This window comes from Meriones unguiculatus, chromosome X, assembly GCF_030254825.1.
Source record: "Meriones unguiculatus strain TT.TT164.6M chromosome X, Bangor_MerUng_6.1, whole genome shotgun sequence".
Taxonomy (NCBI): domain Eukaryota; kingdom Metazoa; phylum Chordata; class Mammalia; order Rodentia; family Muridae; genus Meriones; species Meriones unguiculatus.
The window spans coordinates 18195393-18214905 of NC_083369.1; the positions used below are offsets into that span (position 1 = coordinate 18195393).

Genomic DNA, 19513 nt, shown 5'->3' on the forward strand with positions numbered 1-19513 from the left:
GGGAATTGAACCTGGGTCTCTTTGGAAAAGCATATTCATTGCTCTTAACCACTGAGCCATCTCTCCAGCCCCCTGAAATAACTTTTGAGTCCCAGGTTAACAAAAATAATCATCAGATTTACTAACAACAAAAAAATAAATACTCTACTTCACCAGACTGCTTTTGATAAAATAATTAGGAAACTCTTTCATTCATATTAAGAAATATGTGTAGCCATTAAAATAAACTAAATAGTTTTATATACAAATTGATGACACGAATCTAAAAGTCTTTTGATATAATCCACTGAATTTATATGGGCTTATTTGTGAGTAATAATGTTTTAATGGTTAAAGCTGTACTTGAAACCCATTTACTTATATAGCCTTAAATTTCTGATCTTAATTTCAACTCTACAATAAACAGGCCTTACTTTGTTAAATTTATTCCTAAGTATTTCAAGGTACCGATTTTTTTGTACATGGAATATCCTAAGTAATTTTCAACAGTTTGTTGCCAGAATATAGATCTTAAGTAGAATATTGATCTTGAATAATGTAACCTTGCTCCTCACGATTTTGTGATTAGTTCCATGTACATGACATGTCATCTATGAATTTAGAATTTTAAGTCTTATGCAGTCTTTATGCCTTTTATTTCTTTTTCTTGTCTTATTGCACTGGTTGTAACTATGGGTTAAGAATATCAAGTCTGGGTGCTGGAGAGATGGCTCAGTGGCTAAGAGCACTGTCTGCTCTTCCAAAAGACCCAGGTTCAATTCCCAGCACCCACATGGCAGCTCACAATTGTAACTCCAGTTCTAAGGGATCTGCTACCTTCACTCCAATGTACATAAAATAAAATTTAAAAATAATAAAATTATTAAAAAAAGAACAACAAGTACAGTGTCGAGTGGAAGGACTAAGTGAACATCTTTGTCTTTGCTTTTTCCTAATCAAAGAGGAAAAACACTTAATAAAAACACTTAATTTTCCCTGTAAAGGATTAATCATAGTGGTTTTGTCCTAAAGCACGTTCTTTATTAGGAAACAAAAGTTCTCTTCTATTTTTAATTAAAGGTGTTTTCCTTAAAAATGAATGTAGAATTTCGTTAAATGCTTTTCTTTATTTTCTAAAATGACTGTCTAGCAACCATTATTCTATTAGAATAGTGACTTGCACTGACTTTTTTCATGTAGAATTACTGCATTGCTTGGATAAGACCTATGTGGTCATGATGTATTATCTTGTTTATTTAGTTTGCTGAAACTTGGTCAAGGGTTATTGTGTCTTGATGAAGAATGTTGCCCGTTGTTTTCTTGAAATGTATTTATCTGGCTTTGATATGAAAAACATTAACTCCTCTTCTCTTTTCTGAAAGCGTTTGTGTAGGATGGATATTATGGCTTCCTGAAGTGTTTAACAGAAGTCACTGGTTTTGAAACCTTTGAGCCTAGACTTTTCTTTATGAGAAAGTTTTGATTTTTGATGTTTTATGGCTATTAATAATAATGCTAATTTTTAAGTTCCACATTGGTAATTTATCTTTCCAGAAGTTTATTCCTTTACTTATTATTATTGTTTCAACTGTCTACAGATTTGTAGCGATGTCCCTTCTTTTATTCACCATATTAATGACTTTTGTTGTTATTATTATTATTGTTATCATTATTATTTTTTACTTTTAACTCATGGTCTAACAAGTTCCCTGAAGTGTGTTTTTTCTTTTTCTTTCCTTTTGTGTATGTGTGCATGTTTGTGTATGTGCATCTGTGAATGCAGATACACATGAGTGTGTACGTGTATGTATGTGAAAATGAGAATTTGATGTTGGGCGTTTTTCTCAATCACTTTCTACCTTCTTTTGAGACAGGGTCTCTCATTGAACTTTTCATTCTCTGATTGGCTAGGCTGGCTGAACAGTGAGCCCCAGAGATCCTCCTTTCTCTGCCTCCCTACTGCTGGATTGTCGGTACATAATGGCTTTCATATAGTAAAACTGGAGAGCCAACGTAGGGCTTCATGCTTGCCTGACGAGCAGTTTGACAATGGAATAATCCACCAGCCCCTGCTTTTGTGTATGTGTGACAAGGCTGCACATAGCCTAGGCTAACCTAGGACTGTCTGTGTAGCTGAGGATGACCTTGAATTCCTGACTATCCCACTACTGTCTCCAGAGTGGTAGAATTAAAGGTGTGTGTCACAACGGCAGGCTTGTAGTGTGTTTTGCTTTTTTAGAAAACTAGCTTTTCATTTTGTAGACTTAATCTGTTATTTTCTCCCTTGTGCTTTCTTTTGCTGTTTTTAGTTCATTTTCTAGTTTCTTAGGATAGAAACATGGCATATTAGGCCAGGTGAGATGATGTATGCCTTTAATCACCACAACACTTGGGAGGCAGGGCAGGTGAATCTCTGAGTATGAGACCAGCCTGGTCTACACAGCAAGTTTCAGGCAAGACTACATAATTAGAACCTGTCTCAATATAAATCAAAACTTAGCTCATTGATTTTTAATGTTTTTTTTTTCTTAATAGGAGCATTTTGAGCTATGGATTTCTGTGTAAGCACAATTCCAATAGATTTGTTTTTTTAATTTTCATGTGACGCAAAATGTTTTCTCCTTTGACATATGACTTATTTTAAAATATAGAGGCTTTATTTTTAACTGATTCTCAAATATTTAAGGGCTTTTCCACCTAGTTTTAAATTATTTTTATCATTTTGGAGATTGTAATATAATTACATCATTTGCCTCTCCCCTTTCTTCCCTTCAGATCCTTCCATATACACCCTTTGTTCTCTTTTCAGATTTGTTGCCTGTCTTTTTCATTAATGGTTACATGTATATGTATGTATGTGTATGTATATATATATACACATATATAACTTATATATATGTGTATATATATATTTGTGTATATATGTGTGTGTATATATATATATATATATATATATATATATATCCCTAAATATAACTTGTTCGGTCTGTATGTTACTTGTACATATGTTTTCAGGGCTGGCCACTTGGCATTGGATAATCAGTTGGTGTGCTTTCTCTGGGGAAGACTATTGCTCTCAGCATTCCTTAGTTGCATGTAATTCTTTGTATAAGGCTGAGACCTTGTGGTCTTTCCACCATCATGCCAATTTTAACATGTCTATTGTTGTCCTTGTTTAGCTCATGTTTGGGCAGTCATGTTGGTAAGACTTTATGGATACAGCTCTGGTATTACTAGGAAACAACAGGCACATAGCAAACCTCCTGATCCTCTGGCTCTTACAGTCTACAGGTTCAGTGGTTATGAACCACCATGTGTGTGCTGTGAACTGAACCCAGGTCCTCTGCAAGAACATCAAGTGCTGTTAGCCACTGAGCCATCTTTCTAGTCCTTATTTTTTATTTTTATTTAATTTTATTGTTAAGAAAGAACATGCTCTGTATCATTTCACTTCTTTAATGTTATTTAAAAAATTTTAAGGGCAGCATATGATTGATCTTAGAAAATGTTTCATTATAATCTATAAAGAATATGTGGTCTGCTTTTACTCGAGTGACATTTCTATCATTATCAACTAAGTCAAATTGATTGCAAGCGTGGTTTATATCTTCTTTGTCACTACTGAATTTTTATTGCTTATTCTGTCAGTTGCTGAGAGAGCTGAAATTTCCAACCATGATTTTGCATTTTGCTCCTTTTAAGTTCTATCAATCTGGGCTTCATATAATTTTGAAAGTTTGTTATTAGATACATACACACTAAGTGTTATTATGTCTTCTTAATGAATTGACACCTTTATTGTTATTAGCTGTCACTCTTTATTTCTGGTTATCTTCATTGATTTGAATTCCACTTCTTCAAATTTAAATACTGCAATATATTTCTTTATTATTGCTTGAATGATAAATCTTTTTCTCTCCTTTTACTTTTAACATCTTCATATAGTGGATTTATATAAACAATATACAGTGATGCTTTCATAATCAAGTATGATAATTTCTGCCTCTTATTCATTGTGCTTGAAACAGTTTATATATTTAGCTTTATATCCATCTTCCTATTTGTTTTCAATATTTCTGTCACCTGTATTTTATTTCTAACTTCTTTCCTTCCTACCTTCCTTCCTTTCTTTCTTTTTTTCTTTTGAGACAGGGTTTCTACATATATCCCTGCCTGTACTAGAACTTACTATGTAGACGAGACTAGCCTCAAACTCACAGAGATCTGCCTGCCTCTGCCTCCTTTGATCCTTATGCCTGTAATCCTGTACTGGGATTAAAGGCATGTACTACCACACCTGGCTGCCTCTACACCCTCCCCCCTTTTTGTTTTTTGTTTGCTTTGTTTGTGCTGCGGTGCTAGAGACGGAACACAGGATCTTGCGCATGCCAAGCTTAATTCAAAAGAAAGCTATGGAGAACACATGAAACAAGTAGAAAACACGTGGGAAGATAGGTATCAAGCTAAACACTTTTCAGGCTTTTGTTTTATCTCATTCCTTGCTTACTCGTTTGATTTTTTTATGTTGATTGTTTTTTACAACAAAATTTTATTATCATTTATTTATTGTGTGTGTGTGTTTGTTTAGATGGGTGTGCATGTATCATGGCACACACACATATGGGAATCAGGAGAAAAGTTCGGAAACTCTGTTCTCTCCTTCTACTATGGGTGTCCCAGGGATTGAACTCAAGTCATCAGGCACCTTTACTCTTTGAGCCATCTTACTGGCCCCAACATGAACTTTACAACTTTACTTCACGTACCCCTTACAGCAACGTTCTTCCATTTCTCTTTCCTTTCTATGATTACAGTCACATACTTCTTTTTAATGTTGTAAAAAAGAAAACATTTGATGTGTTATTATTGGTTTTGCTTTAAATGGTCAGTTATATTTCTTTAGCATTTGAAATTTACTTAAAATAAGAAGAATAAATAACACATTTTGATAAAAAAAGAACTATTTTCTGGGACTTCAATTCCATGAGAAGAAATGCAGTTATAACAGACTTCCACCCATCTCTTTATTATCTGGCTTAGTAGGTAACAGCTCATTTAACCCTACCTGCTTCTTCTTTCAAAGTGTGTTGATGTTGTTTTAGTTAAACTGTATGACAAAAACACAGCTTTGCAGATATGAAAGGGAAGGAATGTTTTAATAACATTTTCTGATAATTATGTGCGTTCCTTGAGACTGTACCAAAACTCTACAGATGGCAATTTCTTTAATGTTAATGCAGTATGGAGCCTTAAAGAATCTCAGTAAATTTTTACATACTGTTAAGTTAAATTTGTATTTTGAATGGATATTTGATACCCCCAATACATAGTATTTGGAAATATATCAGTTCACTGAGTTATTAAAAAAACACTCAAAATGTTTACACATTTTATGCACCATAAAAAGCAGTCACTGGGGGAAGCTTAACTTATGAAATGCTGTCAAGCTCGTAGTGGCAAAATCAAGTTTTCAGAAATTACAGTTTCACTAAAAAACATGAATTTGTTATCATTGGCAACAAACACATCAGTTTTTTACTATAAAATCATAGGCTCACTTCATTTTTGAGAGAAGATTTGCTGTATCCTGAATGTTTAATCATAACATTGAATCATCATAATCCATCAGTTGTTCTTTTGGGCAAAATTAGTACCCCATGAAAACTAGCTAGTTACGCTCATAGCTTAATCATAGATGAGCTTTACCTCGTGGCAACTGCTGCACTGCATTCTATGTCAAAAGCAGCTCATCATACTTCCTGTGATGTCACACAGAATACCAAATCCAGCCGCAAGATTTAATAAAATTTACAATTTTAGTACTTCAACAAAGACATTCTCAAGTAAAGTTGATTTTTTTTTTTTTAGTATGCGTTTATGGCAATAAAGACTACAGTCCTCAGTGGTACGCTTGATAGTACTGCCTTGATCTGTACATGGTGCCAACAGTTTTCCTCAACATTGCTTTTGAAGTGCCAAGCAAGTATAAACAACATTGTTTCAACATAAACCATGAGCTTCAAACAAGTTTTTCAGTGCTTTAAATATTGTAGCACCACTTCTGTTTGTTTCCAATCATTCACATAAAAGAAAGCCTTCTGCTAAGATTAGTACTGGTGACATGTTATAGAAACAAAACAGCAGATCAAGCTGCACTGAGATAGGTCTGTTGGGAAGAGCACAGTTCAGAAAATGGGTTGCTAGCAAAGTTTCCATGTTCATGGTTAAATGTTTCAGTCAGCAAGCTACTAAGCCATTGAGAAAAGACAGTACGGTGAGTGTTTTCACAAACTTTTCCTTGGGTAGGCAGTGAACAATGTCAACTGTTCAAAGCTTCATTGGCCTCTAAGCTTGTGGCCTGCAGGTCTCCAATCAATAAAGGTATTCATGACTTAGCCATAAGATGTTGAAGTGGCTTTTTCAGTTCTAGTTCAAAAAGTGCTAATAAACACCAGATTTGGGTGTTTATTGATTTAATTAGTTATTGAGGTTTTTTTTCCTGTTAAGTTGTGGTTGCACTAAATGGCCCTGACTGGTCTGGAATTTGGTATGTAGACCAGGATGGCCTCAAATCTGCAACAGACACACCCACCCTGCCTTTGTTTCACAAGCTGCCGTGTCCAGCAATTTTTAGCTTTAATGAGCTTATGATAGCCATACTTCTATCCATATTCATACTTAACTCTAACCAGACATTGTAGTTTACACCTAAAATCTAAGCACACAAGAGGCTGAGGCAGGAAGATTACTTAAAGTTAAGGTTCAGCCTGGGCTAGACAGCCAGGTCTAAGCCATACTGAACCCATGACTTAGACTCTGTTTCAAATATATATGGCGTATATTTTTTCATTTTACTTTATGAATAGTCTGAAATGCTATAACTAAAATGATGAATTATATGTATTTAAAATCTGTTTCATATGAAACTGTATGGTAAATTAGTAACAAAAAACATTCATCATATTTCTATTTCTTACTGATAATTTTACCCAGTTTCTTTGAAGTAAGTCCCTTCCTTCCATGAGTCAGACCCCTTACTGATTCTTCAGCTTCATCATTTTCGGTTTCTGTAAAAATAGATGTTGCAGCACTGGTTTGAAAAAGCAAGGCTTTTCATCTTCCTTTGTTCAGCCAACAACAGCACAGTAGGGTGACTTCGGTTCACAACAATTTATTATTTATTTCTAAAGAACTAGAAGAGAGGAATTGGAATGAATGCTCTCACTAAAAAGAAATGATGAATGTTGAAGGAGATGAAAATGCTAATTACCCTGATTTTATCGTTAGGCATTGTGTACATGTACCAGATTATAGCACCACTGTGCCTATAAATATATACTACTATTATTTGCCAATTAAAATTTTAAGTTAACATTAAAAAATATGATATGTAAACAGTAATCAAAGAATGTATTAATGTATGTCTCTTAAAAAAAAAACAACTTTTTTTTTAACCATATAACCTAGCAATTACATTCCTGGGCATTGTTCCCAGAAAAATAAAAATTACATCCACATAAACTAAAAATAAATGTATAACTTTAATAGCCCAAATTGGAAGCAACCCAAAAGTCTTGTAATGTATAAATGGTTAAAAAGATTATGATACATCTATGCTACAGAATACTAGTAAGCAATAAAAACCCAATGAGCTATTGATGTATGGAATAACATGGATGGGTCTAAAGGGAGTTATACTGATCAAAACTAGCCACTCTCAAAAGATCTGACCTAAAATTGTACTACAGAGCCGTAATAAAAAGTACAGCATGGCATTAGCACAAAAGCAAACATAGAGACCAACAGAATAAACTGAGGACCCAAAAATAAACTCACACAACTACAGCTACCTAATCTTTGGAAAACTGTCAAAAAAATGCATTGTGGGGAAAAAAAAGACAGCCTCTTTAAAAAGTGGTATTTAGAAAACTTGGTATCCAGATATAAAAGAAGTAAATTAGATCCGTATTGCTCATCTTGTACAAAAATCAATTAGAAATGGATCAAAGACCTTAACTGTAAGCATGAAACCCTTAAACTGCCAGAGGAAAACATAAGTAAAACATTTCAAATATGGACACAGTCAAGCAGTTTCTCAAAAGGACTCCAGTAGCACAAGAAGTAGCCCCCAAAAGCTACAAATGGGATCATATGAGACTATGAAGCCTCTGCGCAACAAAGTAGTAATTGCCAGAGGGAACAGGCAGCCTATGGGATGAGAGAAAAACCCAACTACATACCAGACAGGGCCTCAGTAGCTACAATCTATAGAGAGCTCTAAAATTTAAGCACATAGAAAATGAAAACAAATAATCCAACCAATAAATAGGTTGTCTCAAAAGAAGTGCAGAACTAGAGAGCTGGGTCAGTTGTTAAAGTACTTGCCATTGCAAACACAGGACCCAAGTTTATCCCAGTGCCCATATAAAAAGCCAAGTAGCATGGCACACACGGGTAGTTCCAGCTCTACAGAGCCCCAGGCCTCACCCACTGGCCAGCTATCCTAGCCAAATCTATGAACCCAATCCCAGTGAGAGTCTGTCTCACAGCTACAAAGGAATGACACCCAAGGTTGAATTCTGGCCTACACTTCACACCCCTCCACACGAATCTATCCATATACACCAATATTGCAAATGTATCTTCAGCCAGTATCTTCAGCAAAAATGCCTGCTCTTTTCTAGACCACTTCTGTAGGTTTATTTTATTCAAAAAGTTACTGTCTCAAGACATAAGTACAAATCAGAAAAACAGTAGGAAAATGCCGATTAAACCTTTTTATGATTTCATCTCACTCCACTCAGAATGGCTCTCTCAAGAAAACAAGTAAGAAGAAATGGTGCTGAGGATATGGGTGATGGGACTTTTATAAACTGGTTCAGTCAATGCAAAAATCAGTATGGAAGTTTCTTTTAAAAATTGAAAATACAATTACCATATGGCCCAGATAGATACACTACTCCTGTGTGTACAGCCAAAGTACCCTAAATCAACATACCACGCACTGCACACCTTTGTCTGTAGCTGTCCTATTCACAATAGCTCATATGCCCCTCGTTAGATGAATGGATAAAGAAAATATGGCATATGTACATAAAGAATTATATTCAGCTGTAAAAGAGAATGAAATTATAACACTTGCAGGAAAGAAAATGTTACTGGTGATCTTTATGTTATGTGAAACAAGGTAGACCCAAATGTATATGGTGTTTTCTCTCATACACAATCTGAATTTAAATATTATGAATGTGTATGTGTACGTATATGCATGTATGTACATATATGTAGGTCATGGGATCAGGGATCTGTAAAGGAGAAAGGGTCTAAAGGGAGTGAAGAAAAATTAATGGAATATATCTGGCATGAAAACAGAAGGAGGGAGGAAGTACTTGGGGAAGGAGGAGACCAGCAGAAGAGGGCATGGCAGGGAGGACAAATAAGAACAAAGTATAATGATATATATGTGTAAAAATATCACACTAAGCCCCACTACTTTAGATACTAAAGATGATAAAATTGTCATGCACTACATGGTTCTATTTATATCATGTCTAAATAGTTAAAAAAATCATAGAAATGAAAATCATACTAATGATTTTCATGGATGAGAGATGGAGTACTGGCAGAAAATGTGGCACCTGTGGTAAGCAGTGCAGCACAAAGATTTATAAATATGTCTGTGCGGATGGATGGATTCTAGATTCTGATTGTGGTTAAACCAGTGTATACACATGATAGAATTACATGGGAGTAAAGGTGTCATTTTTCTTTCAGTCTTCCTATGTCATTACATTTAAACATTTTTTTTTTTAACAAGGAATAGAACTCAGGGCCTCATAACACTACTGAATTGTCATTATATTTGAACTGAATTTTTTTATTTCTGAATATAATTTGGGTCATTTTTTATTTTAATGTATTCTACCAATTTCTATTTTTTAAACATTTAGACCGTTTTTTAGAGTTGCGAAAATGAAGTTTATAATTTTATTTTTATTAGTGTGTGTGAGAGACAGAGAGAGAGAAGAGAGAGAGAGAGAGAGAAGAGGGAGGAAGGACCATACTGTGGAGTTGGTTCTCTCCTTTTACCTTCATATGGGTTTCAGGGATTAAATTTTGGTCACTAGGTTTGCATGACAAGCATACTTATCTACTGAGCCATATTTCTAACCTGCAGTTCTGCTTTATTGGTACAGAACTCTCTAACTCATTAGTTGCCTGCTGTTCCCCCAACACATGCGCACACACACACACACACACACACACACACTTTTGAGACAGGGTTTCTCTGTGTCGTCCTGGCTGTCCTGGACCTCCCTCTGTAGACCAGGCTAGCCCCAAACTCAGAGAGCAGCCTGCCTCTACTGGGATTAAAGGTGTGTGCTACCACACCTGATACGCATGCGTGTTGTTTTCTAGACCCTTTTTATAGGCTTATTTTTATTCAGAAAGTTACTGTCTGAAGACATAAAGCACAAATCAGAAAACAGTTTTTAACTGTAGTTGTTGACATGTCAGGGATTAACGCTGCCATTTCAGTTTGTTATATTTTGTTCTTTCTCTTCTCCTGTCTTCCTGTTAGTTTTGGTTTTCAAGACAGGGTTTCTCTGTGTAGCGCTGGCTGTCCTGAGATTCGCTCTGTGAACCTCTGCCTCCCAAGTTCTAGGATTAAAGGTGCTCCCCCATGCCCAACCTCATGTATGGTATTCTTAAAGAATGTCATTTTACCTATTTCTTAGTCTATTTGTAAAGATTTTTTTTTAGCATTTTGTTTAGTTGCTATGTTACATACACATAACTTAATACAGTCTCCCTGAATTGCTCTTTAGCCACTTTGATTAAAGAAAACTTACCTCCTTCCATGGTCTTTTACCCTCTTCCCTTTATAACATAAAATCCCTGAATCTATTGAGAACTATACCAGATAACACTATCATTTTTGCTTCAACCATCAAGCATAAGTTTTATTCTGTTTTCCTTCCATGTGTTCAACTATTTCTTTTATATTTTCTTTCTATTTAGAGAGCATTTTTTTCCATTCTTTCAGAACTCCACCAATAAATTTTCTTTATTTTTCTTCATATGAGAGTGTCATTTCCCTTTTACTCTTAAAGGGTAGTTTCACTGGGTGTAAGAAGATGGTGTGTTGCCAGTCTTATTTTGGCACTTTAAAAAATGTGCCTCTCATTTTGTATCCATATCTTTGGATGAGAACTCCCCTGTCATTCCGGCTATTATTCTTTTTTTTTTAAGATTTTATTTTTTTTATGTATACAGTGTCCTGACTGAATGTACACCTGCACACTAGAAGAGGGCACCAGATCTCATTATAGATGGCTGTGAGCCATCATGTGGTTGCTGGGAACTGAACTCAGGACCTCTGGAAGAGTAGCCACTGCTCTTAACCTCTGAGCCATCTCCCCAGCCCCCCGGCTATTATTCTTATATGAGTAATGAATGATTTTCCTCTAACTGCTTTCGAGATGTTTTTCTTTTTAATTTATTAATTTTTTTTATTAACTACAGTTTATTCACTTTGTATCCCAGCTGTAGTCCCCTCCCTCGGCCCCTCCCATTCCTACCCTCCCTCCCTCATCTCCTCCATGCCCCTCCCCAAGTCCACTGATAGGGGAGGTCCTCCTCCCCTTCCATCTGACCCTAGCCTATCAGGTCTCAGCAGGATGATGTTTTTCTTTATATGGTTTTTATTTTTTGTTTTGCTTTCTTGTTTTTTAAGACAGGGTCTCTGTGTTGCCTTTGGTGTCTTGGAACTCTCAGTAAACTAGCCTAGTCTCAGATCTGCCTGCCTCTGCCTTCCAAAACTAAAACTGTGTGCTGCTGCCACCCAGTTCTTTTATGTTTTTATAATGTTACCTTCTTTCTTTTTCCCTGGGACTCTGATGTTCTGTGCCACTAACCTGAGACATTTTTCCCCAGTCTGTTTTTTCTTTTATTCAGACTGCACACTATCTCACTTTCAAGTTCACTAATTCTTTTTTCTTTCTTCTCAATTACTCTATTTGGCCCATCAATTATGTTTATTTGGGTTACTGTATCTTCAGTTCTAAAATTTCCATCTGTTTACTACTTTCTTTTATTACTAGTGTTTTTTTTTTTTTTTCATTTTGTTTCTAGTGTTTTTATAAATGCTAACTGAAACATTTTTGTGATGACTTCCTTAAAGGTCTTATTAAATAATTCTGCCATGTTCATTATCTTGGTATTCATATTCTCATTGAGATTGAAATTTTCTTTATTATCTTTATAATTGATTAAATTATCTTGAGACTTTTAAGGTTTGAATTTCATCTTATAAAACTATGGCAACCCTGAACTCTGCACTGTGATAGAACCAGATTTGTTCTTGAGCTTAGTCACATCTCACACCAGATGCCTAAAATAGGACTCTTCAGTGATTCCCTCACTTCAGTAGTAGAATTATCTCTGTTTCTGCCTGGTTTTGAATGGTTTCCTAAAGTTTCAAAACTTTTAATCTAAGGCTTAGTCTTCTATAAGCTAATTCCATCATTATCAGAGACCAGTAGTACAGTCATATCATTCATTGTATACTTTTTAATACCTTTTGAAGTCTTCCCCACACATATAGGACATTTTAAAAGTTAACTGTCAGGGTAGGATTGAGAGGGGTTGAGGAAGGGTGCTACAGCTGGGATATAAAGTGAATAAACTGTAATTTATAATGTAAAAATAAATAAATAAATACCAAAAAAAGTTAACTGTAATTACCCCACCCACTAAAAAGTATGTTTGTTTATTCAATAGGTTTGCTTTTGTTGTTGGAAGGAATCCTAGTATCAATGTGTGCTAGACAATTAACAAATGATTTAACAAACATCTGCTTAAATTCTTTTACCCATAAAATGGAGATTAATATGAAAAATCAATTATGCTGTAAAAAGTAAAGTGCTTTGGAAAGCTGGCTGAAGTATGATAAGTATTCAACAAATTTTAGAAGGCCTGGGAAGATAGTTCAGTCAGGAAAGTATTTGCCTGGTAAACCTGAGTCCCAGGTTCAAGCCCCAGGCCAAAAGCCATGTGTGGTAGCAGACACATGAAAGGTGGAGATGGACAAGTCCTTGGGAATCACTGTCCAGCCACTGTTGCCTACTAAGTAAGCCTTAGGTCCCAGTGAGAGATCCCATCCCAGTAGATGGCTCCTGAGGACTGACACCCAAGGTTTCTCTCTGACCTGTACACACAAAAATCTGTACATGTGTACAGATGTACACATTCTAGATATTAATATTGCTAATAAAACTGACAAACCAGCCATGGTGGCACATGCCTGTACTCTCGGCATTTAGGGGATTAGCAGGTGGACCGTGAGTTTGTGGCTAATGTGGGCTTATATAGAGAGCTCCGGGTCACTGTAAAGTACATCGTGAAGCCTCATCTAAAAACAAAGAAAAAAAAACTACATTAGGAAGATTCCTCTCAACTTGTTTCATCTTATGCCTCAATGCTGATTCTCTGGTACCCAGTGAGTACCGAATTGAGAAACTGAACAGGGTACTAGATGCTTTATGAAATTAACCAAACTACCTTGGTAAAACACATAGCTCAGGGACTAAAACATTAAAAAACATAACGAAATGAACTATTATCACCTTACAAGAGTAAAGATAGGAAAGACAAACGCTAGAATATGAATATTTGAATTTTATGATTTATCAAGGATTCAGGGATTCAGGCATTATATAGAAGGATTTACAGGCATTATATAGACATTATATAGAAGGGTTTACAAAAGTTTCATGAGAAAAGCTCTTAGCATTAATTTTTGAATTTCATTTTTGTGTGTGCACGTGTATATATGTGTGATGGGAGGGTGTGTGCCTCTGTGTGCATGTAGAGGTGAAAGGACAGCTTTGTGGGGCTGATTCTTTCCTACTACCTTCATTTAAGCTTCAGGGATCAAACTGCAGTCCGTCACCAGGCTTGCACTGCAAGGGCTCTTACTAACTGAGCCACCTTGCTGGCCCTTTAACATTTGGTAAACACCAATTATTCACGTATACACTAGGTCCTTCACATTCTATTCATGCATGTCTGGCAGGTAAGCGTTATCCCTCTTTTACTGACAGGAAAAGTAACTTGCCAAGGATTAGCTAGTAAAACAGCCGTGCCACAACTGAAACCCAAAACTGTCCCATTTCTAGGCTTATCCTCTTTTTCTTTCAGTGGTTTTGGTGAAAAGAATACATGGCAGAAAAACCCATTTGCTGAACATCGACTAGGGGCCAGACAGTGTGCATTACTTTGTAGTTCTCAAAGCATTCTTTAGTCCAGCCTCACAATAATCCTAGGAGAAGAAATAGAGTGTTCATTTTACATCAAGTTTGTGCCCGATGTTACACTGGAGCTTCTATAAATTACCTCTCATGGTCTCCTCGCAGCCCAGGGAAATGCGTTATCTAAACAACTCTGAAGAAGCTGATATGAGCCTTCACCACACTTGCTTTCTACTTCAGGAAGCTCTACAGGATTCTTTTCTTATCTTTATTTTATAGAACATGCATACCATAAAAGAGTAATTTTTTTTAGGTGTGGACTGGAAACACAATGGTCTTTCTGTGACAGTATTTTTGTCTTGGGATGGTCCTAGATGGTACCTCCTTCAAGATAAGCATTTAAATAAATACAGTTTGGGTACAGTGTCAGAGCATCCAGTAATTAAAGTACATCAATGGAATCTTTGTTTAAAATTAACAGGAACCTGCTTGGAAGAGCAGAAGTAAGTCTTAGTAAACAAGAAGGCTTGTTAATGCTTCATTATTGAGCTAGAAGGGTCCCACTGACACCACTCATTGACCATTCAATTTTTTTTTCAAAAGTAGATGGTAGTCATAATTCTTTTGTTTGTTTGTTTGTTTGTTTGTTTGTTCGTTTTCTTCCAGCCAGTATTATTGGCATTTCTAATGGTATAATGCTGAACAACATCCTGGTCATCTGTGCACTAAAAGCCAGTAGCACATTCTCTGCTTTTCCTTTCTAATTTGACAACTGAGAATTTCTCCAGACATTGCCAAATGTGCAGGGACAGAGCAAAGTTGCTCTCTGTTGAGAACTGCTGGCTTATAGTAATTATAATTATTCTTGAGTTACTCATAACTGTAATGGCCAAAATATCATAATTTCTTAAAATGTCTTTTTCTTGATTGACTAAGATCTCCCATAAAAGCTGTTCATCTGCACTGAGCATGGTCAGAAATGTCATGACAATTAAGTTGCTAGATAAATGTATAAAGTTTTATTACCTAAAATGGCAAAGGGAAGTGACTATAGCTTGTCTTACTCAACTGATTTACTTCAAATGTCATTCAGTAACTCCATGACTATGGAATGCTGAACATTGTGACAAGTCCTGGGGCTATACAGATAAACAATGCAGGCGTGATCCTCACAGTATGGAAGTTGAAAATCCAGTGAGAAAGGCATACTAAAGAGCGAAAAAAGTAAGCTAAAGAAATTCTAGGTACCAACAAGATGGCTTAACAGGTAAAAGTGCTTGCTGTCATGCCTGACTATCTAAATTCAAGCCTCAGAATATACAATATTGGAAGGGCAGGCCCATATCTAACACTGCCCCTCAACACACACACACACACACACACACACACACACACACACACACACGTAAATAAAATAAAATTAACTAAAATGTGTAATTTTTAAATTTATGGGCTGCAGTAAATGTCATAAAGGCATAATTATTTTGCACACACTAACAAAGATATTTAAATTGGGTAACCAGGCTAGGCCTTTCTTAAAATGTGACATTCCATTTAAGGATAGAACTTAAAGGCTGAGAAAAAGTTGCCTAAACTTACATATACACACAAAGACACACACACTCACACAGACACAATCACACCCATGCATTCATACTCACACACATGCAATCATACAGACACACACACTTTCTCTCTCTCACACACACACACTAGAAGGCATATGATTTAGGCTGAGTAGCCAAGTGTGCTGGTCAATCTTAATTGTCAGATTGGCTGGATTTGGAATCATAGTAAACATACTTCTCAGTATGTCCATCAGGGTATTTCTGAAAAGATTTAATTGAAGAGTAAAGATCCATTCTGAATGTGGCAGTACCATCTCATGAGCTAAAGTCTCAGACTTAGTGAAAAGGCAAAGGGCTGAGCACCAGCATTCCCCTTTCTCTCCTGCCTAACTGTGGAAACAGTAAGAATATCTGTCTACCTCCTGCTCTTGCTGCCATGCCTTCACCACAATGCACTGTATTTCTTCGTAAGCCATATATATCCTTCCTTAAGTTGCTTCGGTCATACATTTCATTCCAGCAATGAGGATAGTAACTAATATAGCAGCCATGTCCACAGAGTCTGAGGCTAGAAGGAGCTTGGCATATTCTTGATACTGAAAAATACCAAGGTGACTGGGGCTGCCAGGAAAGGCACTAGAGATCTGAGATGGAGGAGACAACAAATCAGATCCTGTGGCATCTGTAGTCCATGGCAAAGAGTTGGATCTCGTTCTTAGTAGACTGGGGAGCCATTGAAGGCTTTTAACAGGATTAATGGATGATCTTTTTGAGATTATAATATAATTACATCATTTCTTCCTACCCCTTTCTCCCTCCTAAACTCTCCCATATACCCTTCCTTGCTCTCTTTCGAATTCTACCTGATTTAATATACAGTTTAAAACTACTTGTTGTTTGGAGTTGGGTGGAGCTGCCAAGACAATGGAATGGAAGTGTAGCAACCGTGAGAGAGGTTGGTGACCATGGAGATGGGAAGAATTAAATAATTTAGTTATAGAACTGACATATGTGCTGATGAAAGAAAGACTAGGTTACTACAGGGGAAAGGGATACTCCTTCCTTGATCCAGTGAACCACAATTAAGAAACCTAACTAGGTTTTCAATGAAATGTGAAGCCATTCAGTTCAATAGATTGATTAAGCACATAGTGTAACCAGGGCCTGTGGTACATGTTGAAGATAAAAAGGAGTAAAAACAGACAGCTTCAATTGGCTGTGTTAAATGTCCAGAAGCATGCACAAAGTCTATAAAGTCACAAAAGAGAGCCAATTAGTCTAACTTGGGCGGGAGAGTGGGTTAGAGGTCAGGAAAGATGTTGTAAGCATGATGTCTGGGCTAAGGACTGAAATGAATATTAGCTAGGAAAACAAAGGAAGGGAAGGAAGCAGTGATCGAAGGGTTCAAATCAGTGAAACGTTGATGCATTTAGGAAACTACAAGCAACACACTATTCCAAGAACACAGATTTGAAGACAGAAAATAATAGGAAATAAGACTAGATATATGATATTGGCAGCAGCTGACAATTACTGAGTACTTAATTATCAGGCACCATGTTAGGTATCTTATATGGAGATCTTAATCCTCACAATTAAAACACAAGTAGGAAATGGAGACAGGGATACAGGATACTTTGTCCAGAGTGTCACACGATCAACTTTGAGATTCAATCTCAGTACTTTAGCTCTTCACCACAGTAAATCTCAAATGTCATCTTAACGAACGGAGACTGTACCTGTTAGCAAGGCTGAGTCATGGAAGGGCAGTGACGTGGTCAGATCTGTGTTTCAGAGAGATGACTCAGGATGATTTAAAGAGGCCCTGCTGGCTGGAGACGGTTGTAATACATCAGGGAAGTGGGGGAAAGAACTTGAAGTTAGAAATGAGGAAAAGATTTAAGAAATGTTTAGGAGGTTGCATTAGCACAACTTGGTGATTAATTGAATTCTGGGGGCAAAGGAGAGGAAGAAATTTAGAATTTCACCATGTTTTCTGGTTTGGGTAACTGGATGATGTGACTATATAATGAATACAGGGATGAACACTTAAAAGCAGAGCATTTTTTATGCCAAGTACTAGTGCCAGTAAGATGCCCATAGGAATCTATTAAAGATGGGGCGGGACTGGGTAGAGATCTCAATAGTAAAAGCACGTGAGAGGTAGTTAACAATTATTAGGATGACAATGATTATCCATGGATACTGTAGGAAAGGCTGACCATAGGGCCAATGAGAAAATTGTGGAGAATTTCATTAAGGAACCATTAAAAACAAACTCATATGGGAAGTTTTTAAAAAAACAGAATCACAGAGATAAACAATATATCACAGTGATAAAATCATAACCGGACCCAATCTGTTATGAATTTCTATGCTGTGGGCTCTACCATTTAGCAGCCATATGACAATTAGCGAGTCACTCTACCTCTCTAAGCTTCAACTGCTTGACGATTGAATAGAAATCAAATGCATGTAGAATTCTTCTTAGAATCTGATAAACAATATTAGGTAAGTAACTGACAAGAATTGGAGGGGAAGTTGAACACAGCCAAGTGAGACAATCAGAAGAGGCCTGGAGAGTATGTCGCAAGTTGGATCCATAAGTAGGTTTAGTTTTCTTTTGTGAAACAGAAATTATCAAAGGGTTATGCTATGAAGAGGCCCCAGAGCACTGGTAGGAACAAAGTTTGAACATAGAGAAAAGGTAACAGAGACAGCACAGGGAGGAGGCACACTGAAATCAGGCACATCTGAATCAAAGTTCTGATAGCAAACAGTGATGAAGTTCCTTGAAGGCTGCAAGCTTTTGTTTTCCTCATCTTGGAAGGACGTAGCAGGGGCTGAACATCAGCTGGCACGTGGTCATGCTTCATGAGCTGTCAGGAACTCTTTTCTCCCACTCAGCACTTACTGAACACCTAATAAGAAATTTTCTTTTCTGGGGACACTGAAATAAATGCCAATTGGCCTCCTTTCATGAACTCATGAAACAAAAGAACACAAAAATATAGGTTACAATGTAAAGTAAATAGATGAGTTCCCTTCACATTGCCAAGTACAATACTAGTGGTGCTATTAGAGCCATGACAATGATGGCTGATGGGAGTGAGGAAAGGCTTCATTGTTATGCTATTCATAACCCAGCTTTTAGTTTCTAGTGTTTTGAGAAAGTAGCAGGAAATAGGAAAACGCCATTTTAAGGGGGAAATGGCAGACTCTTGAGCTTTTATTTTCCTAGTCGGTATCCCAGGAGTGTGATGCCAACGGAAGGTGCTTGTTTTAAGGAAAATGACTTCCCCAAGTTTGTTGACTGAATGAAGTAAGGAGGGGTTTTAGGTGAGAGGAATGGAGTGAATCAAGAGTTTAAGGTTCTAGTGAGGGAGGTGAGGTCCAAGCCCAAGTTCACAGTATACTATGACTCTCTAAAGTCAGGAGAAAGAAAGGATAGAGAGCTAACATGGATCATTTCTATCTGAAGAAAAAGCAATCAACTTCTCAAATTTCAGTCGATGTACATTCTTCTTGGCTTTTATAAACCAAGAATGTTCCTTAGCATGTCCCCGAACCCCTACCCCAAATGAATGCTGTCTAGAGAGCTGATACCTCCAACTGAGGATGCTGACAACTTAACAAAATGTAAGCAGCAGCAGTAATGACCTCCAAGCCCTCAGCTGGACACCTGGACAAAAGAGACACTGGCAACTGCAGCAT

At 36.7% G+C, this 19513-nt stretch overlaps 1 protein-coding gene across 2 annotated transcripts in view; it reads left to right on the plus strand.

Moving 5' to 3' along the window:
• Positions 1 to 19513, plus strand: part of Hdac8 (histone deacetylase 8) — a 208230-nt gene that overhangs the window by 100764 nt on the left and 87953 nt on the right. The window contains exon 10 of one of the 2 annotated variants that reach the window (XM_060375393.1): positions 3264 to 3413. The exons of the other annotated variant lie outside the window; for it this stretch is intronic. Within the exon in view, the coding sequence (XP_060231376.1) occupies positions 3264 to 3311 (48 nt within the window). The 3' untranslated portion in view covers positions 3312 to 3413. Of the gene's footprint in view, positions 1 to 3263; positions 3414 to 19513 lie in introns of those variants that run through there. 2 annotated transcript variants of the gene reach the window in all.